Source organism: Cygnus olor, chromosome 8 (assembly GCF_009769625.2).
Source record: "Cygnus olor isolate bCygOlo1 chromosome 8, bCygOlo1.pri.v2, whole genome shotgun sequence".
Lineage (NCBI taxonomy): Eukaryota > Metazoa > Chordata > Aves > Anseriformes > Anatidae > Cygnus > Cygnus olor.
In genome coordinates, this window is record NC_049176.1 from 32,621,598 (window position 1) to 32,647,285 (window position 25,688).

Genomic DNA, 25,688 nt, shown 5'->3' on the forward strand with positions numbered 1-25,688 from the left:
CTAGATTTTTTGAAGTAGGAATAAGTTATTCAGTATTCAGTTAACAAAAATAAATAAATAAATAAATAAATAAATAAAGCTATGTGTAAAAAGAGAGTTTCAGATAACTGAAGAAAATGTCCAGGTATAGGTTACAAGCTTACTTATGAAATACTATACACCCAAATGGTAGAAAAAATCCTGCAACGCTAATTGTTTAAGCAAAAATATTGTTGTGCTATCAACATATTTTATCTGACATATTGCATTCCAGAGGGCAATATAAAGTAATTTGCTCTTGGCATGATTTCTTACCACTTACATTTCATTTACTCCACCAAATGTTCATATACACATACAATGAGTTGTGTGTTAATCCATCATCTCCACTTCACCCAGGGACTGCAGACCTAGGCTGTATCTAAGGTTGTTTACACCAGACACTGAAGAACAAGACAGGGATAGCATTATCAGATAGGAGGTGAGATATCATTCAGCAAGTCAACAAAGTGTTTTCTGCTATTTGTGAAGATACTTTTCATAGTGAAATGCAACTTGGGGATTTATACTTAAGTTACAATATCGGTGTAAACAGTTTTGCTATTACAAAAGCTCTCCTGGGATTCTTTACTATGCACAGCAAATCATAGAATCACAGAATGGTTTTGGTTGAAAGGAACCTTAAAGCTGCCCAAATCCCATCCAGCCTGGCCTTAGGCACTCATGGATGAGGCATCTACAGCTTCTCTGGGCAGGCTGGGCCAGGGCCTCGCTACCCTCATAGTACGGAATTTGTTCCTAACGTCTAATCTAAGTCTCTTTCATTTTAAAACTCTTTCATTTTGTCCTATCACTACACCCCAACTCCTGTCCTCCCCAACTTTCCTGTAGCCCCTTTTAGGTACAGGAAGGCCACTATGACATTTCTCCGGAGCCTTCTTTTCTCCAGGCTGAAAAACTCCAGCGCTCTCAGCCTGTTTTCCTAGGAGAGATGCTCCAGTCCTTTGATCATCTTTTTGGCCCTCCTCTGGACAGTCCTTCATTTCAGGGGACAAAGAAATACGGTATAGATGAAAAACTAGTATTTCCTGGAATCAATTATTAGATTAACAGATTCTAAACTATTACTAGTAAAAGCATGAATAAGCATTAATCTGAAATAAGTACAAAAAGAATGATTACCATGAATAGTTGGATTCAGTTACAGACTTTATTTTAGCGAATGCAAACAGACGCTTTAGGAAGTCTGAATAATGACCAGAAGCTCAAAACAAAAATGCATCACATGCATCACATAAAGTCCCAAACTGAAAGAGCAGTGGTGAAGTATTTATTTATTTAGTCTTCTGCCAGCAGTCTACAGACATAGAAGAACTATGGATTTTTGGCAACCTTTTTTTAAATAATAATAATAATAAAAAAAAAAAAACTTAATTATTTTAAGTAGCTGCTTTTCAACACCTCCTGCAGTGCTTTTAGAGCTACTTTTACGGTAGGATTTACACACAGTGAGATTTTATGCGCTCGGCCCCAGCAGCCGAGCACCGAGCACCGCCGCTGCCTGCGGCCGCCGCAGGCTCCCGCCCCGCCGTGCCGCCGGCCCGCCCCCGGCCCCGGCCCCGCTCCGAGCCCGGCTCTTCCGCCTAGGCCGCAGCGGCGCCGGGCAGGGCGCGGAGCCATGCCGGCGGTGGGCGAGCGGAGCGCGGCGCGGCGGGAGGCCACGGGGCGGCGGCTGGCGCGGTTCGCCGCGCTCCGAGGTGGGGCGGCAGAACCGGGCCGGGCCGGGGGCGACGGGGCGGGGGGCCGCGGGCGTGGGCAGCGCTCGGGGCCCGCAGCGCCGGGAGGCGGGCCCGGCTCCGGCCGTGGCGCTGGCTCCGACTCTGACTCGAGTTCCGCTCCGCCGGGCAGGCAGAGCCGTGCGCCCCGGAGAGTTCTGGGACCTCGTCGCGATCACCGCAGCCGACGGAGAGCAGGAGCTGGCGTACCGGCGGCAGCTGTCCGCAAAGCTGGCAGGAGGGGAGCTTCCTCTGGGCGTGCGGTACCACGTCTTTGTGGATCCACCGGGACCCAAAATCGGTGCGCATTTTATGGCCAGCTTTTTCGTTGCTGTGGCGGGGAGCAGGATTTCATCGGGCAGTCCGTTGTGCAGGAAGGTAGCTTTGACTGCAGAGGGACAGAGGGGCCCCGTGGTCCTCTGGTCAGTCCCCAGTGATCAGGATCCCGCTGAGCATAGGACTGCTCTGACGCTAGTTCCTGCAAATGTTGTTGCATGAGTTGTACTCACTTAATGCCCTATGTATTCATTCCATCTTCTTATTCCTCTATCCTGTGCTTATATAATTATGATCATCTTCAGTCAGGCAGAAGTCGGCTTTGTGTTTAAGTGCTTTGACGGCTGTCTCTTGCAGCGGAAGGGCTCCAAAATTTGCTAAAACTTGAAGTATTATTTGGAATACAAACGTAGGTTCCACATCATTACATAGTATGTTATTTTGATTCACGTGCACAGCTGCAAACATCACGGGTTTGGTGCTTTTTGGACTGCGTGTAAGTATATTTTGGCAATTAAAATTTCCATTGTGGTAACTGGGACTCTATCATGGTGGTTTTGAGTGAGTATATGTTGATGATACCGTAGGGCACTCTTCCACATATAGAATACAGAATATCACTAACTCATGGTGGTTTTTTGTTTGGTTGGTTTTTTAATAAATTCTTACTACTTACCTTAACCTGATAAATTTAAACTGATAACTGATTCTATTCCAATACATTAACCACTGTGCAACAAAAACCTAGAAGAAAGTAGTCTTACTATCCATAATATCATCCTATAATAAGTAGTTCACTTTGCTGTAGAAGGTAACTAATCTCAGTAGTATACCTGCAGTATAAAATAGTAGGCAAGGATTAGTTTTCAGCAATCCAGCTGTTCTAAGTTGTAGAAGCACCAAAAAAAAAATCCCAAACAATTATACTTTTCCCTCATTTCCGTATTGTAAATGTCAAAAATACTTTGGAAAGCTTGCATCAACTCACTAGTGAACTTTTGTGTGACGTGTTTCATGCTGGAGCCAATTTTCTTGGCAAGTTATGGCCTGTTGAAATGATGAAACGCTTCAAATGCTGAGGTTGTTCAGAGAAGGAATAGGAGGAAAAAGCATGTCTTTTCACAAGACCTGCCTATTCGAGGTGCCCTTCTCTTTGAGTGCAGAGTTTCCTGAGTGAGTGTCCATCATCTTTGTATGATTTTATCAACTATGGTGCAGTAGAAGGACTGTGCTGTCAGAACTGGTTGAGGAAATTTCAGATGGATATCTGTGCATCCATTTACAGTTTGTTAAAAAAAATTATCTCTGCAGTCACGAGGACTTTTAAAAAACAAATCACAGCTTATTTCCTACAGCAGAATGAAGCAACATTTAAAAAACAATACCTGATCACCCAACCATAGCACCAGATCCCATGTGTGTATGCTTCACATGTCAATACATACATTATTGGTGTTCTTTTCAGCCGGTAATAAAATATTTCTTCCTTCAGGAAATGGTGGATCAACACTTCATGTTCTCCAGTGCTTAGAGAATCTCTATGGTGATAAATGGACTTCTTTTATTGTGCTGCTAATTCATTCTGGTAAATACTGTTTGACATGCCACACTTTTAAATCATACCTTTTTATTTTTTAAAAAATATGTTGGCAGGTAAGTAATAAGAGTTCTGAAATATAGTTGCCTTAGAAAAATAATCCCAAACGTCGCTGATCTGATCATTTGAATTTCAGCTGAAATTTCTGGAGGTGTTGCCGTCACTTAAGCATTTGTTTTCAACACTTAAGTTGTTCAGTCAGTCAGTGGAGAAGAAAATGTAATTCAAAGTATCTAAATTAATCTTCTGCCTTGACATGCCAGTTTAAGCAGCCTGGTTTGCCCAAGGGGGTCCTCATAAATACGTACAGAATGAATACTTACCACCTTACCCAACTAGTCAGAACACTTCCAAAAGGTGTTAGCTGGAAAACTCTTGTCTCTTTTGCAGAGGAAAAAGAAACAAGGTAATAACCGGTCACCTTACCAAACTGCTGCTTATTTGACTCATCTCTGATTTAAAATTGCTTTGAGGCATTTTTTTTTTCTTCTTATTTTCAAGCAAAGAGCAGGAGTCATTTGATTTCGTCACTTTAGTTAATAGACACATGGTTCAGATTCCAGCTCTGAAGCAAAGTAAAGGTAATGAAATCAACCACTGTTTAAATAAAAGCTACTTAAGGCATACTAAATTTTGGACATAAGGTCAGATCTGCCTTGAGAAATGTTTAAGAAGAACGATGATTTTTTAAAAATTTGACATTTTCTAAGGAATACATAGTATATGATCAAGCTATGTAGCCGTACAGGTTTTGTTTATGCTTACTTACACTTTCTTAAGAGACTGTATATATACTCTGTAATTAAAAATGTCTTTTTTTTTCAGGTGGTTATAGTCAACGTTTACCAAATGCAAGTGCACTGGGGAAGATTTTCACAGCTTTGCCTTTTGGTGATCCTGTTTACCAGATGTTGGAGCTTAAGCTTGCTATGTACATTGATTTCCCCAGTCACATGAAACCAGGAATTCTCATTACTTGTTCAGATGACATAGAACTTTACAGCACTGGAGTTGCAGAAACAATCACATTCGATAAACCTGGATTTACTGCTTTAGCTCACCCTTCAGATTTGACAGTTGGGACCACTCATGGAGTGTTTGTTTTAGATCCATCCAGTTTTTCAGGAAAAGGAGGACTTGAATACACATCTTGCCATCATTTCCTACACAAGCCTGATGTTGAGACAATGCGCCAGTGTGGTGCAGTATGTGTGAGAGGGAATTGTTCTCAGCCATGTTCCTCTGGAGACCACAGTGACTCAGAAATGGACTCAGAGTGTGTGTATACAGACAGTATATTTTACATGGATCATAGCATTGCAAAACAATTATTGATATTTTATAAGCAGATGAATACTCTTTGCTGTGAAATAGATGCATATGGTGACTTCCTTCAGGCCCTGGGACCTGGAGCCACTCAAGATTACACAAAAAATACAAGTAATGTCACAAAAGAGGAATCGCAGTTAGTAGAAGTACGGCAGAAGCTATATTCTGTTCTGAAAGGAACTCCACTTAATGTTATAGTCTTAAACAACTCTAAGTTTTATCACATTGGAACTACTCGGGAGTACTTGTTTCATTTTACATCTGATAGCAAACTGAAATTTGAGCTTGATTTACTGTCTGAGGCTTTTAGCATCTTTTCAGACAAAGCTGAGACCTTGGATAGATCAGCAAGTGTCATTCAAAGCATACTTGAGCCTGGGTGTTTTATAGGACCTGGATCCGTTATTGAATACTCTAGAATTGGACCTGAAGTCTTAGTAGGGAAGAACTGCATTATTAGTGGATCCTACGTAAATTTGAGAGTAGACATACCTTCAAACTGTTTCCTGTGTTCATTGAGTATAAAAATTGATGATCAAGTAAAGTATGCAAGTATGGTATTTAGTGTAGAAGATGACTTGAAAAAGAGTGTGAAATTGCTTTCAGATATATATTCACTACAATTTTTTGGGGTCAGCTTACTAGAATGCTTGGACCTCTGGGGTGTACAGGTTTCAAACCAGCTCTTCTCCAGTGATAATACCCAGTTTGGGTTGTGGACTGCTAGGATTTTTCCTGTTTGTTCTAGTTTAAGTGAATCAGTTCGAATGTCATTAAACATGTTAAATTCTGTGCAGCACAAGTCGGCTTTTAAATTGCATGGCTTTAAGCTCCTGTCTGTTGAAGAAATGCTGTCCTACAAAGATGTGGAAGATATGTTGAAATTTAGGAATCAAATTTATGATGAAATCTGTCTACAAAGACAAAAAGAGAAATCTGATTTGTAGAAGGATTGGTACTTGAAGAAATTTCCCGTCTTTCATTGTGGATGATGTATTACTTCCCAGATTGTAATAATCATAAGGAAAAAGTACACAGATCTTCTCATTGGCTCTAGCAGCATGATATAGTTTAGCAGTAATTTATGTTTCTCACTGTTCCTACTGCCTTTTTACAATAGTGTTTCAAATAGGTGTAGGTAAATTGATTTTATTTTTTTTAATCGGGACATCCTATCGAAGCATTAATAATTTTCTTTCTTTTTTTTTAATTTTGTATTTTTTTGTACTTACTGTTTTTCATAAGAGAAAAAGTATTTGTGTGAGAAATCAACCTTTCCTTTATGAGTAATAACATTGGGGTCAATACCTGCCATCAAGTCATGTCAATTTTTTGTAGAAACGTAGAATTCCTGAGTTGGAAGGGACCTGCAACAATCTTAGGGTCTACCTCCTGGTTGTACACAGGACTAACTAAAATTTAAAACATATGTCCAAGAGCATTGTCCAAACACTTGAACTCCAGCAGGCTTGGTGCCATGGCCACTTTCGTGGGGTGGGGATTACTGTTTAATTATTTGGGAGGTGTTAGATTGAGTGGGCAGCTATCAACTTTTTGTTATCCACAGAGATACTGATACATGTCATGGGCAAATTTGCATTTCTCTAAACTGAACTGTCATAGTCCTTGGAGTGATATTTAATCCTCATGCAGACCAGTGGACTAAACAACAGAGAGATGAAGTATTTTGAGTGGTACCACAATGCACATCTTTGGGAAACAGATAATATTACCTATCCTGTAATAACGATAAACAGAAATCTTTTGGTTTCTATTGCTCCATCTAGCTCCATATTCTGTCTTAGGTCGTGGCACCACAAAAATGCTATTCACAGAGAGCATACAAGCCTATGTATGTATTCATTCACATTATTTTCAACAGTTCATTATATAAGTAATCAGTCCATGCTTTTGTAATACAAGGTGAAAAAAGGTTTGCACAAAGTTTATATTCAGATAAATCATTTATTTTTAATTTGTCTTCTGTAATGACTGCTTTTTTATTTTTTCCATTTCACATTATTAAGAATGTGTTGTGTATTCTGTAACCGTAATTTGACAGCAACATAATGCATCTTTTTCTCTTGCATATATCAATGGGTTTTCATGTTTCATTTTGTGTTGTATAGTCTCCTTTTTAATGGAAAAAGAAATTGACCCCTAATTCTCCCAAAGTCAGGATTCAGTTTAGCTTCTCTTTTTTGAGCCACATTGGTGGTTTTACCTTACTGGGCAGCTGAACTCCCAACATAACCGTTCCCTCACTCCCCCTCCTCAGAAGAAGAAGTGGAGAAGAAAGTATGCTGGAAAGAAAAAAAAAAAACTCATGGGTTGGGATAAGAATAATTTAATTAAAGGGGAAGGGAAGAGGGGAAAAAAAAAAGAGCAAAAGCCTCACAAAAGCATAGAGAGGAAAAAAAAATTATTCTCTACTTCCCATCAACAAGCAATGTTCAACCATGTCCCAGGAAGCAGGGCCTTAATGAGCGTAGTGGTTGTTTGGGAGGACAGTCGTCTTCATAACGAGAGCCTCCCCTCTCCTTCCCCTTTCCCACATCTTATTGCTGAGTGTGGCACTATATGGCATGGAATATCCCTTTGGTGGGTTTAGGTCAGCTGCCCTGGTGATGTCCCCTCCCTACCTCTTGCACGCCCCCAACCTGCTGGTGTTGTGGGGGACTGGGGGTGGTTTGGAGTGAGTCTTGATGCTGTGCCAGCACTGCTCAGCAATAGACACAACACTGGTGTGATACCAGTGCTGTTCTAGCTACAAGTGCCAAGTACGGCACTGTATGGGCTGCTGCAGGGAAAGTTAACTCCATCCCAGCCAGGGATGTGCAGTCATTTTGGAGGTTAGCTCCGTTTGCTTTTACTGAACTAGTCTGATTTCTGGGGACTCTATCTTCAATGTGCTGTCAGAGGTAGGACACCTATTCGACTTGTCCATTCTATTGCTACTTGGAGTATAAGATTCTGTTTGTTTTCCAAAATGTTCCCAGAAACTAACTGCTACAGTTACTTTATCATACCAGCTTCCCTATCACTTCAGGATACCTGAAATTCTCTGAGCATACCTATGTGTAATAGCTGCATAATAACTAACAATAGACTCTGGCAGATCTTTTCAGAGGTCTGGCATTGAGCTTTGGTTTTGGTTAGTTTTTCTTACATCCACATATATCCTGTTAACACTTCAGGTTTCTCCTAGAGAATAATGTTTTCAATTTTCTTTCCATGTTTTGCAACCCATTGAAAATTTCTCTCTTAAAACTCTGCAAGTTCTATTTATGAACAATTTGAGTGCTCTGATAATTCTAAGCACTTCTAAAGCTGATAATTTAATCACATTAGCAAAATATCCTCTGTTGAGTTGCTTCAGAAGGAAGAAGAGGTTTGGATTATAATCAAAGATAGGGGAAAAGATGCCAAATCAGGTAGTAATTTGGCCTGCTTTTCAAAGTCACTCTTATTTTAATGCTCAGTATTGTAAAGAAGGACAAATATTATCTAATTTTTTTTATCGAGCTTCCTGTAACTTCATTATTACAGTGTTTGTCTCCCTGCTGACTGAATTCCCTAATGGCATCTTTCTTATGCCATCTACAAAGTAGTACCATGTATTTCATTGCTGAAAGCAACCTGGGTATAAATGGGAAATGGATTTGCTTCTGACACATAAGTAATGGGGAAGAAAAAAAAAAAAGTAAAAATAAAAGTATACTCACTAAACAGTTTTGCATAGTATTGGGGTAGATATGATGAAAGAGCAGCTGGTGTGGTCTTACAGGCAGTGTTCCTTCCCAGCAAACACAAATAAGGAAGGGGCGGAGACCTGGCCAAAGTCTTATACTGTCACGGTTGGCACCTGGGTCAACAAGCTGCCTCTGTCAGTACACCAAGTGCACAAGGAAAAGAAGGAAGTATTGGAGTATTTCTCTCTCAGAATTCCTTTCTCGGAGTGCTCCTGACCTTCCTTGAACCACTCAGATGTGCTGGACCGGCTGCAGGCCAGAAAGGTAAGAAATGACTGCCTCTACTCATACTCCTGCACAAAATGTTATCCTCTGAGACATGCTAGCTAATACTGTTATAATTGAATAAGCATATATTTGACCTTCCAGGTAAGAAACGTTACTCTGCTTTAAGTCTTTATGCCATTCCACACTTTCCTTCTGCAATAAATATTCTTGTCTAAAATTTTGGAAAGCAAATTTTGGTCAATATTAGCCATCAGTAATGTCAGTAGAATGAATGAATTTATTCCACAGATATTGAAATATCTGGATTTGTATTATTTTTCATTTTTAAACTAAAATCAAATATATTGTAATATATATGAAAAACATTAAACAGAGCTCTGTGTTAAAATACTATTTTTATAATTTTCCTGTATGTTTTTATATAGAGTTAGTTGTGTGCATGTTCACATACATGTTCTGTAATTTCATTCTTGGATTCCACATTTATTTGTAAGTACTTTTTATGTATAAGCTTCCACTGTTTTCCACTGAGACACAGGAACTGTGTGTTTGCCCATTAAATTTCTAATGTATCCATAACCCTTTGTGGCTTTTTTTATTATCAATAAAATCATTGTTGTGAAGTAAGAGATTAGAAAGTTGCGGAAACATTCTAACAAATAGAGGAAAATGGACCATGCCATGATAATATTACTGCATGAAGATTGATAATGGTATTGGCAATCCAGCCATACATTTGCCAATGGCTAGTCTAAATGAAAGATTAAAATACACATCCATTGTACTTGATTATTTTTGTTGAAAGCCTTTGGTAGATGAGTCATATTTTTTGCAGGCTTCTTTGAGACTTTTAAATGCTGCAACATGGATTTATCCTGTCAAGCTACAGCAAGTAGATAGTTTTGCTGAATTTGCTGTATCAGCTTTAGAATAAAATCTGAAAACTTGGAATGAATTCTGTGTTTGATTGAAGTCACTAAGAGTTTTGCCTGCGATTTAAGCAGGGGGCAGGACTTTGCCCTGGGAAGCATGTTGATTGAGTAAAGGATGAGCAGAAGATTAGTAGGCAAAGAAAGTGTGAGAGCTGCAGAACACAGAGTAGTGGCAAGGAGAATGTTTAGTCTATAATGGATGTAATGTCACTTCTGAATGAACATGATATTTTTGTCAAGAGAAGAAGAGAGAGGAAATGACATCATCCTTGATGATACAATTGAAAAATAATGTCTTTCTTTAGGCACTAAATAATTCTTTATGTATTACAGCTACGTGTGTAGTGTGGATGTTCTTTAGCTAAAACAAATTATAGTCCTTAACACAATGGATATCTTATAATGTGATGAAATCTCACTAAATTTAAAAGGAATTCAGACTGGAAAGTTCCTGATGATAATAATCTAAGATTGATGTACAAAATACATATATCTATTTTATTTATATTGAATTTTACAAAGTTTAGCTGATCTTTCACAATTTGACTGTTAAGGCAGTTGACAACATTTTTCTTATTCAGCCAGCTGAAATAAATATATCTCAGGGCAATTGAGAGACTTGTCCAAGGACACACAGTAAAATTTAACAGTAAGATAATTGCTCCCAGAGAGTTTGTGGAGTCTCCTTCTCTGGAAATATTCAAAACCCGCCTGGATGCCGTCCTGCGCAATGTGCTCTAGGTTGTCATGCTCAGCAGGGGGGTTGGACTAGATGATCTTCAGAGGTCCCTTCTAACCTCGGCCATTCTGTGATTCTGTAATTCAGGGATTGCTGGTTTCTAATACCAGATTCAGAAAATGACTCACTGTGGAATCCTGGCTTATGATTTTCCTCCAGTCTGATTAATGAAGGATGCAATACTGAAAATGACAGTCAGGTAAAACTTTCTAAGAACAAGAGGAATCTATTGAAACCTGGAGTTTAATTTTGAGGAAGGCTCGTTGAGTTTCCTAGATGGATGCAGAATTTCTATGGGCCTCTAGATCACTGCCTGTCTTCATCCATGCTGAAGCGCAACTGAGGCTGCTACAGTCTCAAAAAAAAAAAAAAAAAAACAGCCAAGATGAATGTTTAATCATTTTACTCATGTCAGCTTTCTTTATTCAATTAGTTTTGCTCTGTTGTGCAATAATAGGCCTCATAGTGAACATCATCTTAATGATTTCCCTGTCTGCTTTGAGAGCATGCTATAATCAACAGAGATTTAGCCATATTGTATATATTATATTATGAACTTTGAGAGAAGGGGATTATTTCAGTAAGCTTTTAGGCAGGAAATTGAAATCAGAGCAATTGGGCACTTAAAAAAGAACACAAGGGAAGGCAGCTGAAATAAATAAATAAACAAGAGCAGTTGGAAGTTATCTTTGCCAGAGGAATTTGGGGAACTGAGTTAAGAAAGAAAGTTCCATCATTTGGATCTCAAAAGAAATTTACATTCTTAGGAAACAATTATGGATATGATCATAACATAATGATATTAAAGTAAGCATCGATTTATTTATTTTTTTTTTTTTAATTTAATCTTCTCAGTAAGTGATGTAAATGGTAAAATGTAAAATGTAAAAAAATGCTTAACTTGGACAAGGAGTTAGTGCTGCTCAGCATTTCCAGCTTCATGTTCCTAAATCTCTGATATAATAGATTCATTTTCTCCTCTCTGCACATGTGGACGATTAATCCCTGTGCAAATGCCACTGTAGTATTTTGATAACAAAAATAGCAGTACTAGTCTTCTGTACACTTCCTTTAATCCACTGTCACATGGAAGCTGTTATAAACACCTGTTTCATTATATGGACTATAGAGCTCCTTCTGCTTTATTTTTATAATAGCATGTTTTATTTTAATGTCCATTTCAGTTTCTGTGACATATCTGAATGTTACCACAATTACATGGAAATGTACAGGAGCAGCTTACAGTAAATTTACTCTTTAAGTAAATGATAGATATGAATATGTTCTAATTAATTTGAAATAACGATCATTTCAAAAGACTTAGTCCTGTAGGGCCTCCCTAAGAAGGACATTTAAACCCAGAAATGGGAAAAGAATTTTGCACTTGGTACCCTGTAGGATTGGACATGACAGCTGCACATTCCATACAGGCAAAATGAAATAAAACCTCTAAAAATTAATCAAATGAATTTGTACACCTGAATACTCTGTAAACATTATATTTGAATACAATACACACTGAAAAAAAAATTGCTTTTGACATGTTAGTGCTACTTGTATACATGTTAATTAGAAATTGCCTAACACAGTAGTAGATGTATTTACTCCTTTTTTGTTTGTTTGCAAATAGTCGGTTAACAGGTTCTGCATTTTTTAATTTTTTTTTACCCATATATTCAATTATTCTGCAACTGCTTCTCAGGGACAATGATATGAATGTTTCAAGAATTCACCTGTTAATTGTTTTCAGAAGTGTAATACTGATGAACTAAACAGTTATGTTGACTTCACTGCCTCACTGCATTATGCTCCCTTGCTGTAGTTTCCAGTCAAAAGCTGATCTTCCCTGAATGTCCATATGAGTTACTGTTCACCCTGAGTGTCTCTATGAATGAACATTCACCTACTCACATTTGCAAACAGTGAATAAAATTATACTATAGAAGCTGATGATTTTTTTTTACCTAACTTCATGATGTAGAAAGAATTAGAGAACAAATACTACGCACGTTATTTGCATCTTTCAAAGCCAATAATTTTACATCCGTCTCATGGAATTTAAATGCTGTTACTTTATAATGCTGTTGTAGTGTAATGCATTTTCTGCTCTTCAGCCCATGGCTTCTTACCTCACCTCCCACTTCACCTTTATGCTTCTGGCTTTGCTTCACCTCGCCTTGCCGTCCGTTTAGATGCTGTTGAAAGCCTTTTCCCTCTAAGCAGTGCCCCATCAGCTGCAGGAGCAGGCCTGCAGACAGCAGCACTGTGCATGGCACTGACAGCAGCCCCAGGATGTCCCCCACAGGCAGCACGAGCTGCAGCACCAGAGCCAGCCAAAAAAGGGGGATCCCTGGGCCAAGGAGCTGTCATGGACCTGTTTCAGACTATCCCATGATTTCTACCTGAACTGACAAATTTCCAGTTTGGGTCCTACTGTGCCTCCAAGACTGTAACTGACCGCCGGGTGAAGCCAAGACCCTCTGCAGGCCAGCTGTGCGTGCAGTGACCGCCATGGCAAGTCCCCCACCTGGTGCTGAGCCCGCTGCTCTGTGCTGCCCAGCATCTCTCACCTGCTCACCCAGGCCAAGTGGGCAGCTGGGGCATCGTCCTCAGCTGCTCTGTGCAGGAAGCCCTGTGAGGGCAGAGAAGATGCAGTGATCAAGCCACAAGGCACTTCCTGGAATGTTCAGGGTGTTGTGGGGAGAGGGTTATATTTTTATGTCCTTGACTGCAAGGGTTTTATTTGTAAATCTCAGACTTTTACAAAAAAGGACAATATTGTTGCTGTTTACAAAAGTGAAATCAGAATGCTTTCATCCATAGTAGTGGAAAAGTCTGGAACAAGGCATGCCTCTCCTGACTTTGATCATGCCACATGGCCGTTCTTCCACGGACCTGCTGTAGGATGGACACTGGGGGGCGGCCACCTGCCTGAGGGCCAGGGCTGCTAGGAGTGCCTCGGTTGTCGGCATGTGAGGGAGTGCTGTGGGCACGTAGGCTGATCCAGCGCAGCATAGCTGAAGGCAGAGCCTTTCCAGACATCCAAAGCTGGTGCAGCTGCCTTCAACCACACCGCTTGTGCACAGAAGCAAGCAGAGGGCAAAATGCAGCAGTGCAGACATGCGCACAGTGGAAATGGGGAAAACGCCGAGCCTCACACACCTGAGAGGTAGGTAGTCGAACTGCACTTAGCAGTGGCAGCCATTTTGACACCCGGTGTCAGCCAGCAACCTCTGGCTGCTCCAGCTGCAGGCCCCTCTTCCAGAGCTGCTCCTAAGAGCACTGGTGACAAAGAAATAGGCAGATCTGTCTTATTTGACAATCTAAGGCAAAATTCCTTAAGATTGAAACCTTCCTGCATGAATGAATCACAAAACGCTCAGAAACCTCCGTTAATGTAAAAAGAAAGAAAGTTTGTTACTGAGTTCCTGAATCCAGACCATGGAAATAGATGTGTGCTGGGGTGTCCTGGCAGGCCTTTTTACCATGGCACACTAATGGGTAGGGGAGGTGGCCAAAAACTTGTCTTGGGCTGCACAGCCATGGCTGCCTTTTAGAAATTTGAAGAAAAACAAACATCACTAAGCTAATAAAAGCAGTGGGAGAGCAGACACCCTTTGCTGTGCTGTATTTACAGCTCTTCTGGTTGCTTGGCAACTGAATGAGGAGTATCAGTTAAGAGGCTGGTGCCTTTTTGCAAATATTTGGTTGCATATCACAGGGCATATTGTCAAAACAGTTCAAAGTCTTCTGAAATACATCCGTGGTTTTATGTGTAAATCAGTGCAAATAAATGGATGAGCTCGTGATGTGTCAGGAACTATCACAGGAGTGCAAGTTTGTTTACAGTGGGATGCAGCAAGTTGAAGATTTCATGTATGTGTGTTACATTTACATATCTTCTTGCCTGAAATCCTTAACAGAAAACTAAACAGAACAGCTGCCAAGGTCAATCAACAGACTTTAAACATATATATACATATATATATATATATATGTACACATATCACCATACACATATATAATGTATATGTCAAATACATTTTAAAAAGCAATAAAAGAAGGAAAAGAGAGATACAGAAAACAGCACAAATCCTAAAATGGGCTGGGAAAATGAGTTTAAAGTGGTTCCATTTGATAGGAAACATAGGTAAATGGATATGAAGGGGGTAAACAACAGACAAGCACACCTGCGCTAAGCAGATTACCAAGGAGATTCAGTTTATGTGAGTGAAAAGCAATACTATTTTGCAATTAATTGGTCTTCTTTCTGGGTTCTTAAGCGGAAGAATCATCTGTGCACTCAGTCTAGATTCATTGTGTCATGGTTTGTTTGTGTTTGTGTTGAGCTCTGTTCACTGTTCAACCTAGCTGGATCATGTTTTTTCCTACATTATTGTGATATTGGGTCCAAACTAATAAAATAACAAACAGTACAAATTAGATTGAGCACAGCATTTATTTATGTATTCATATAGATCCCGGCCCTCAGCTGTCTTGTCCATGGTCTGCTTGGAGTGTGAGGAAAGCAGCTCAGATACGTCCTCCTTCATTTCTGGGGAAATTCTATCTGGAGCAGGAACCACAGCACAACAAACTCAGGAGTCTCCTTCATTCTTAGTAAGTCTGAAAGAGGTACCAGCCCAGTCTTCTCCAGGTTAAGTCTTTCATTAGCAGTCTGATGGACATGTTAGCCTGTAGAGCTGATGCTGCCTGTGGTTGTGAAGGGGCTGGAACTCTGTGGTGGTTCTTTACATAAGGACAGAAGAATGCCAAGTAAACGTACTGAATTCCTGACAGCAAACTCATTTTCTAGTTTAATTCACTGAGACTTCCTTGGCATAGCAACACGTACAAATATTACTTAAGTGCAAGAAGTCAGTACTCTCTGATATGATACAATTTACACTTTATGACTAAAATACCCAGAAGTTCCAAAGCCATTCTGTATGTTATAATACATTTTAATGTTAAGAGTTGAGATCATCTCTAGCCTCTTCAAACTAAGGACCCTCAGCATGCCTTGGGGATCCCTAAAGTATGCTTGGGAGTCAGCTTCATAAATTCCTTTTTCCGTACAAAATTGGGAGCAAGCTGCCAAATCACCTCCTTCCCACCAGTTTTAGGTATTCAACAGATGAACGCAAATATTTCTGTTGAAACAGACAGTAGATATTTAAACAAGCTGATTAGGTACCTTTATTGTTTTTTTACACTTGACAGCACACACTGCTTTGCTCTGTGTCATTGTTGCATGACATTCCATTTGGCGCAGGGTTTATTTTTAGCCAGAGACTATCAAAGTATTTTTCAGTGGGACTGTCACTGCTCTTGAACAAGGAATCGTATTACTGCAAGACTTTGCTGAAACAAAGAAGATACATTGAACAAATGGGAAATTATAAATCTAGACCAACCCAAACTTGTACTGGTAATTAATGTTGGCTTTTTTAAATACAATATACCATACCTCCATCTACAAGAAACAAATCATATTTGATGAAATAACTCATTGCTAATTTACTCTTGAGTTCACGGATAAGGTGTTATATTGTTCTTAGTTTACATTGAATAGTCCAAATCATATATGCAGTCTGTAAAAGACAAAAAGCTAGTAAATTAAATTTCTTTTTGCTATTATGTAAGATCATATTAGCTTAATTTATTGCATTGATTTAACTCATAATTCATTAGAAAAACCTTAAAACTTTGGTCTTTCTATGCTGTGTGTCTATGCTAAGATTTAGGTAATAAGAATTGAAAAATGCAACCTATGGTTAGAGTTTTCTCTTGTACAAATTAAAAATATTTCTGATAAGGATTCATATGTATTAGTTGTCTATGAAATCAGTCTATATGTATCTATGTGGGTTGTAGCAAGAATGGTTTAATGGCTGTCACATTGTAATTAAACTTCAATACTTCGATAGAAAAATATATGAAATAGTGTATAATTGTGTGTTTAAAACTTAGTGTTTTGGTTAGTGGTACATTCAGATTTCAGTTCCTGGTTTTTGTATGTTTTGAAGGTTTCATGAGTTGGTCTTTTTTGTTGTTGTTAGATGAATGGAAGAAGAAAGTTAGTGAATCATATGCTATTATTATAGAACGATTAGAAGATGACCTGCAAATCAAAGAAAAGGAGCTGGCGGAACTGAAGCATGTTTTTAGGTAAAATATTCAGGAAACCTGCTTATGAATGCCTTTCAGATGAGTATTTGCTATTAAACAATATTTTGAGGTTCAAGTGTTTTCTTATGGAAGGAGCCCATTCTTTAGTGTATTTCTTGGAATATGTCCTTACAGTTGTGGGTAAAAGTCTCACGACATAGTGCCAGAATTAGTGGCTGTTAATTACTAAATCAACATTTTGTAGCAAACATCTATACAGTTTTGTAAACAAATTAGCTTTAATAGTATGTCTAATTTTATTATGTACTTTAAGTTTTGCTGTGTGTTTCTTTAGTCAGGAACAGGAATTAAGTAAAAAATCTAAAACACTTAAGCAGATTGTCTTCCAGAAGTGAATTTCAAATTCATAATTGCAGTCACTTTCTAAGGACAGCACATGCTAATAACCGTGTTTACCCGACAAAGTAACATACCTACATGTTCATCACCTGAAAAGCTCAAATAGAGAAAACACCCAGCCCATTTACTGTGAATAAGTTAATTTAAGAAAATTTTCTGGTAAATAATTTCAGATATCAAAGCCACTTGAAAAAATAGAGGATTCTAATCAGAATACATCACAAACTCAAAAAAAAAAAAAAAGTGATACAAATTATCCATCTTGGTCAATTTCAGCTAGAATAACTATCACTGTTTGAGCTTGTTAATTGAAGGAAGTCCTTGGGCTTGATTTTGCAATATGCTGACCATTTTGGCTGTGATCCAGTAAGATACTTCAGCACTTCCCTAATTTTAAGCCTGTTTAGTAGTAATTATCTTAACAAACTGTAGCCAGAGTACTCATTATTTTAGAAAAGCAAAACAGTTGCAATACACTCAAAATTGAGATACACCATATAGAGATATACCATATAGGTGAAAGTGCTTAATTCCTGTATTAGATAAAAGAAACAAGAAACAGCAATTTTAAGGCTAGTAGATCTGTTGCAGCAAAGTTTATCAGTCCATTTTGCCAACTGAAGCAAGTCTCTTTAAGATGTCAGCCAAACTCCTCTTCTTAGATAAAGAGCACTGCTCAGAGAAATGGTGGACACTGGTTATGTTGCATTGACAAGGCTTTTTTATTTTATTTATTTATTATTATTATTATTTGGCCAGGATTGAGGAACCAGCCAGATTTCTAAAATATCTGTAATCCAAATCTGGCCTATTAAAAAAAAAAAAAAAAAAACAGTTCTCTACAGTAGCAGTGGTTATTTTCTGAAAACTTCTTATCTCTGAAGTACCAGAAAAAATAAGTGATTCCCCCCTCCCTCCTCCCCAGTAAGTTTTATTTATTAAAAGAAGTTAGGACTAAGAAACAGGATAGTTGTTGGAAGATAAGTAGAAGATGCTAATTTGCCTGATTGAAATTAAATAAGTAGCTGTTAAAATCCCTGCCATGAAAGATTTGGAAGGTAAATAAAACAAATTTTTCAAAGCCCAGCAGAGGAAAGAAATGTCATTAGCCCCACTTTACACTTAGGGAATATATACACATGTCAATGGGTAAACTGTTCTGTGCTGGGCGGGGTGGAGCACAGGGAAGCACAGCTGCAATAGTGAAAAGTAAATTTATAAAAGTCAATCTACAAGTAGCATGGCACCTGTCATTTCTTGTATAAAAGTTGTCCCTGTTCTATTCCTATATCTCAGAGTTAGTAAAGCAATGATTTACTAAGAAGACCACCCAAGAAATAAAAAGTGAGAATTTCATTTCTCTGAAACATGCAATTATGTCCTCAGAAAGGAATTAGGAGGAGACCTAGATTTCCTAGACTTCCGTTGAGGTCTGCAGATTCCCAGACAAGCATACTGCTTGGTTCTCCTAGTTGCTGATGCTTGAGCATGTCAGAAAATACCAAATGCTACCAAAACAAATGCCCCTTCTCCTGCCCTAGTATTCTGATTCAGAGGAAGGACTGGATTTGGATGAAACCAGACCTTAAATGCTGGTAATTCACGTACAGTAGTAATCTGGGGATTCTGTCAGCTCCGTTCAATGCTATCAGAAATGAAAAGCCTATATGTAATTCTTAATAATGTTACAGCTACATGCATAAGATTTAAAGGAGTGTATGTGCTTCTGTAGTTCTTTCATATAAATATTTCTATTTAATGATTTTATTGTGTTTCTGAGATATCTTTTGGAGAACACAGACACACTTCCTGAAAGGCTTTTTATTTTCTATTGTTCAGAAAACAATCGAAGTTAGCCACTAACTTAATTTACTGAAAGAGATTTCTGGACTACTGACTTGATATCAGTAAAGTATTTCTATATTTACAGAGTGCAAACTGGGTCTAAATTCAGCCCTGTGTCTCCAAAAAATTCCATTGAGATTTCCCTTTAAATGTTTTCCAAATGAAAGAAACTATGCTAAAAGATGAAAACAGTAATCATCTGTAAAAATCTTTTTCTTCAGCTCTGATGAAGCATTCTGCAAAGTCAATTTAAATTACCGCACAGAAAATGGCCTCTCTCTTCTTCATTTATGTTGCATATGTGGGGGTATGTATTTGAAATATAATGTTTATTAAGCATCTTATTTACCTGGTTATTACTTGTTCTGTCTAATAACTGTCAGGAAGATTATATCTTCAGTCAATTTCTGTCTTTCTGTTGTCATTGCTGACACTTGGATAAGCATCCACAAGTATCACTTGGAACTCTATTTGCCAAGCTGGTTGAATCAAGTTACACTGAACCTTGTTGTAACTGATTCTTTAGTCCAAGAGAAGTTGTGATTGATAATGTGGCATATTTTATTACAAATGTTCAATTAATTCAAAATTACTTACTATATTCATTAGTTAATCAATCCATATTCATCAGGTAGTATTTTTCTACAATTATGTATTCTGTACATGGCATAGACTTCAGGATGGGGAGCTAGTTTTAATATTTTTTGCAATACATAAAATATTTAATTTTTACATGTATTTTTATACAACGTATAGCCATTTTTCTAGTATAATGAATATATATGTATTTTATATCAAAGTGATTAAAAGAATAACTCAAATGCTCTGTTGAAAAATATCAGCTGATAGGATTTTTGCAGATAACAAATCAGGGTATGCAAGAAAAGAGTGCAAGATGTCTTCCAGCATGTTCATAAATGCACATTAAGTGTGTAATTTAATTAAGTGTGTAACTCTAACCCACATTGTTCCTTTGTTATCCACCTAGTGTGTCATTAGTTCATGAACAATTTTGCACTTTTTACACTTGCTGAGAGAAGCAAAGAGAATTTTACCCTAACATTTCAGCTCCACAAAATATGTACTAATAATATGCATAAATTATTTGCTCAATCTTAGTTAGATGTTATCATCAAGGAGGACTGGATCCTGCACTGCTGAACACCAAATGGATCTTTACTCTTAATTTCAGAGAGTACAAGATCATATCTAAAGATGACATCAGTACTTGGTAACATTGGAGTAAGTGGTGGGAATGATGAGAGGAAGTTTAAGAAAACATACACTATTAATTAATTAGGTAGAGTATGTGAGCATTTAGTTATAACACCTGACATTGTCCTTAAATATAGTCATGATTATTCAGAAGGAAAAACATTTTTTGAGATCATCACTGCATCAGGAAAGTAAGCATAAAGCTGCTTTCTCAAGCTGATATTCATTAGTATCCATCAAAACTATTGTCCCTGTAATAATACTGTGTACAGAGGGAGACCAATGCTTCACTTCTGAAAGGACGTAGAGTTATGTGTCTGAGAAACCAGAGCTTCTGGAAGCATTTGTTAATTAATGGACTTCTTCGTAGCATAGTCTGGACGTTAAAAGAGGATTCTGTTTCTTTAGAAGTTCAACTATCCTTAACCAATTCTTATTCAAGTGTGAACAGTAAGCCACTTCACGGCCAGGTCCCAGTGTGTAAGGAGATGGTGCTTAATTCAATTTTAAGGGTGCAAAATTTTTATTACCTATTTCTCTTTGCTTTCAAACTCACACTGATGTTTCTTACTTCCATCTGCATGTTTTTTCTGTAAATAATTTTGATTTCCAATTTTCATTCTAAAGGTAACAAATCACATATTAGAACTCTTATGCTAAAAGGACTGCGCCCATCCAGATTAACAAGAAATGGATTTACCGCTCTGCACTTGGCAGCTTATAAGGTAAACTATTTTGAATAGAAGGTAAACTACTTCAAATAGAATTGATGAAAAGCAATCAGAACTGAGCAGCTTTAGTTGTCTGAACTCTCCAGTTGAACTCTTTAATTGCTACTTCTAGTGAAAATATCAATTTCACATTTCCAATGAACAGGAAAATAACCTATAAAGAGCACATGTACAGGAAATCAGCATGTATTTTTGCACTGTCATCCATGAGGATATGATGTTGCTTTAGAAATATTGATTGAATTATGCAATGCATCTCAGGATAGAGGATTATTATTTTAATACTATAGCTATTAATAGAAATAATCTCAAAGGACTTTATTTTACAGTTTCTCTGGTTTTTGCTTCTTTTTTGTTGTTCTTACTCAAGTTTCATGTACCGATGTAATACTAATTTTCTTCACCATTATATTCATCTGTTAAGACTCAACAATACCAGTAGCAAGGAACAGAGCAAAGACTGCCTTTTTTGAAAGGATTTTTATGATTCTTATTATGCAGATGGAGCATCTTGGAAAATTAATCCATCTACAGACTAGCTCCAGATCTACAAAAGCATTTAGCTTTTTAGGGCAAACTAAAATCAAATTTAGGAGTTTATATTCTAGAATACATTGTTCAATCCTTATACATCCCATAGGTGCATAAAATATCTGATCCATTATGCAACCAGCTACCATGCTTCAATGTCTAAAACTATTTGATAGGAAAAGGGATATGAACTTTTTGCTGTCCATTATTATCAAAAAGAAATTCCTAGTAATTCCTGGAAATAGGAAAACCATTTCAGTATGAACAAATATTATACTTCCAAAGACATATTTTAACTGCTGTTTCTCTGGCATTGATTCATTCTTGGCCTGAACTCCTTTAGTGCTTACTTCCAGGAGACAGAGAGCAATAAGTAAGTTTGGAGCTTTTAGCATCTCTTTTGTCCTTACATTGTGTGCACTTCTCCTTAGCAAACAGTGAATATAAATTGGAGAAGTCTCTTCTCTAGGCTGGATGATGACAGAAGATAGATCCCTAAGAAGTAAAAATTATGATAGCTCTGTTTGGTTCAGTTAGAACAAGTAATAGTGAGAAAAATGGCTTCTCCTATTAGTTCTGCCACCAGACCAATCATTTCAATTCTGTGCTTAATTTCACTATTTTTAAAGGAGAAATTATTAACTAAATGTGTTAACATTTTCTCAAGCATGACTTTATTACTATCATTTGATAGTACCCGTTGCTGTTGTTATACCTGGAAGGATGTGTTTGATATTGTGAATATGTTTGATACTTGAGTCCAGAAATAATGTTTTACATGCACACCTTTTAGGACAATGCAGAACTCATAACAGCACTGCTGCATGGTGGAGCTGATATTCAGCAAGTTGGATATGGAGCCTTGACAGCCCTTCATATTGCCACAATAGCTGGTCATCATGAGGTATGTTTCTCCTCTTGTGTACAGGAAATGATATGAGTGAGTGCCAATATTAGGAAGTCATTTTGTTTGAGATTGATACCATTCAAAACAAAACTCAGAATTGGTTTAATATAGTTAATTTATTTATTTATTTATTTTCGTACATTTTGGGGAAAACCACATCTGTATATCGATTTTTACATTGAACAGATATGCCCAAAGGGCCTAGATCTGTTTGTACATCTCTTACCTTAATATAAATATCTTTAAAGTCTTGGCAATAAACAGCATTGCTTTAAATATCAGAAGCATTAACCAATAGATACATGATGAAACATTGTCATTCATACATTTCAGAATTCCTGAACCTGGATATGGGCTGAGGCTTAGAAATGCTGTCCCTCTGAGTGTGAAAGAAGCACAATAAAAGAGGTTTATTTCCTCTGCTAGGTCTCACAGGCTCTGCTCCACATCTCTGTCATTTTTACTTTGAAAGGGGAGAGGGATTCTCAGTTTAGAGCTATTTTAGCTTAGTACAGAGAAAACTATTATCAGGGTAAGTCATTTGTAGCATGAATCTCAGACACCCATAGTGGTAAGTCGCCTGTCAGTTGGAGACTCCCATCTTCATTGTTGTCCCGAGAAGCCTTTCTCTTGCAGAGTAGAGGAATGAAGAGAGGGATGAGATTCCCTGGATACCTATAATCAGGCCCTTTCCTTTCTAGACATGTTGTCAGTCATGAAACTGTTTTCTTTTCATTTACCATCTCAGTTCAGTCATTTTTTACATTTCACTTCTGTCACCCTGGCAACAGCTCACTCAGTGTAATTTATTATTTTTTTAACCTTGTGAAGTACTGAGTGTGCAAAATTATTTTAGTAATGAAGGGTTTATTACTCTAAACATACGCATGAATTGGGCATTTTAATTTTTATCTTCTTTGGGTCCATTAAGCAAACAAAGATTTTGTCATCTGTTTGGTAAGTTTTGACTTATATGGAGTGCTAGACTAATTCATCAAGACAGAAACATCAGATTTCTTTGAAGAGAGATAATAAGCAAGAAATGCAATAAAAAAGTAACTAACTATGAAGAAGGAAATATAGATGATATTAATAACCAGCTTTAAGCTGTGAATTTAGTATTACATCTTAGACTTATAATTGCACTTCCAATATAAGAGTTTGGCTGGATGACTGGAACAAAAAGTGGCTGTAGTTTTGAACAGAAAAGAACTTAACATGTATGTGCATGGCAAGAAAGAATGTATGTTTTATGAACACCCAAGTTACCACAGTTACTGAGATTACTGATATAAAGAAAGCCATCTCTTCTGCTACATTTTCAGTCAGATTATACAGACGTACACACTGTTTATCATACATATGTAGCTACAAATAGTTAAATAATTTTATACTGAATGAAATGGAGATAAGACATTTCTTTTCAAACAAACAGTTTTGTTGGAGAAATGATAATTCTAGAAATTTTGTATACCATCTGAAGAAATCTGCCAACATGTAAGTACCTGGTGTAAGAAAGTGCGAGGGTAGCCACTGAAGTTCAGCTGAGGAACAGTGACACTTCTTAATCTAGACAGTTTAGATTTTCTGTCTTTGACTTACTGTCTCTGTTTAGTCTGAAGAAACCTTGCATTCTGTAGAGAGCCTGTGTATATGATGAAGGTTAAATGGAAAGAAGGTTAAAACAATTTACAGATGGACACCAAAGAATTCAATTAAAAAGCTGTCAGTCTTCAGTGTTTCAGTCAACAACTCTAACAGTGATCAGGGGACAAATCAATCTCTAGCATCTGTTTGTCTGCAAGTGAGGAAGCATGTTAACAGGGCTGGCTAATAATTCATATTTTGAAGGTTAGATTTTTGGGATGGTATAACTAGGCTCCTCTGTATGCCTGTACACAAGTGAAGCTGAGAGTGGGAAAGGATGTGAGTGTTTACCTTGCAGCATTACATCTCTAATCTCACATGTGATGTCATTCCCTTCAAGTAGACATACAGGGTTTTTTTTAATCATTTAATGGAACTCTTCCTTGTGTATCCTATTACTAAAAGAGTTTAAAAAACAGCATATCTTTTTGTTTTGTGCAAGACTTATGATGGAGATGCTAAGCGGAATCTTAACCCTTTAGTGATCTTTTTAGTTTTTTTATGGAGTGTGTATTTAGTATTTCCTATATGGACTGTGTATCATTTGGTAATGATTTTTATAAGGAATTATATTTCACCTGGAGGAGATATCATATCATTAATGAAATTGTACTTGTTAATGGAGTTTGAAGACTTCAAATTAATTCTATAGAATGTGTTACTAGTAAAAGGTTTGTTAAAAATACTGTTTTTATCACATAATATTTTCTGGATAGGAGGGGTTTCCTCCTCATACCCTGTACTTGTTAACTTAGTTTATTAATCAGCACAAGTTTAGTACCTGGTTTTGTCCTAAAAGAGCTATTCATAACAAGTACCTTTTGTAGCTGAGTTTGTTGTTGTTGTTGTTTGTTTGTTTTTAATTGCTGCCTCCTGTCATATTTGTAAAGCAGAGTCTTGTACTGAGATCTGCTAGTGTGATACCATGTGTCTAGTTCTGGCTAAACTCACTGTATGGGATTTTGATGCAAGCTGAGGGTCATATTTTTTAAACAGTCCTATGAACAGCTCTTTTTTTCAAAGACTTAGTTGCATAGACCTGCATATATCACTGCCTGAAGTAATGTCCTTGCCCTTCCAGCACCAATGAGTACGTGATCACTGGTTTGTAGTGTTCTGATGCCAAGGCTGCAGGTGTGGGAGTTCTGCATGATATTTGCAGAAGGCTGTGTAAGCATGCCACTACATAAATGAAAGGTCAACTATGCCACTTAATAGGTATTTTGCTCTGGACTTCAGTGATGCCATTGTATTTGTTTATTCTCCAGTCTCCTTTTTTGTCCCTGGAAAGTGAGAACAATTTAACAATTATGTAATAAAACTATTGGTTACAGCAGTCATCACTAGAAGTAAAACAAAAGGAAATGAGATTATTTTGTTCTGTTCTGCATGTGAGTTGCAATGAGATGAGAAAAGGTATGTCGTTACCCACAGAAGCTAACTTCTCAGCACAGGGGTTGTCTCTGGCATATTTCTGCTGTTTTTGTCACTTGAGAGCGACATATTCTGATCCACTACTAACAGCAAACTATGATTCATTTCAGACATTACCTTTTTTCCTTCTCTATGCAGTCCTTTCCAGAGCCCACAGTTGATGTGTTCACTGAGAGAATATTCTGGCTTCAAGTCACAAACTGAGTCAGAGCCTTATGCTGTGGCAAAATCTGCTGCAAT

At 37.6% G+C, this 25,688-nt stretch overlaps 1 protein-coding gene across 2 annotated transcripts in view; it reads left to right on the forward strand.

Moving 5' to 3' along the window:
* Positions 1-1,611: 1,611 nt before the first annotated feature.
* The window catches only part of LOC121073924 (serine/threonine-protein kinase TNNI3K), an 89,040-nt gene continuing 64,963 nt past the window's right edge, over positions 1,612-25,688 (forward strand). Inside the window, exons 1-7 of one of the 2 annotated variants that reach the window (XM_040565498.1) lie at positions 1,612-1,736; positions 1,888-2,055; positions 3,523-3,615; positions 16,670-16,778; positions 19,205-19,290; positions 20,826-20,923; positions 22,254-22,364. In XM_040565498.1, coding sequence (XP_040421432.1) covers positions 1,658-1,736; positions 1,888-2,055; positions 3,523-3,615; positions 16,670-16,778; positions 19,205-19,290; positions 20,826-20,923; positions 22,254-22,364 — 744 coding nt within the window. In that variant the 5' untranslated portion in view covers positions 1,612-1,657. Of the gene's footprint in view, positions 1,737-1,887; positions 2,056-3,522; positions 3,616-4,452; positions 8,705-16,669; positions 16,779-19,204; positions 19,291-20,825; positions 20,924-22,253; positions 22,365-25,688 lie in introns of those variants that run through there. The other variant, XM_040565497.1, reaches the window with a different exon arrangement.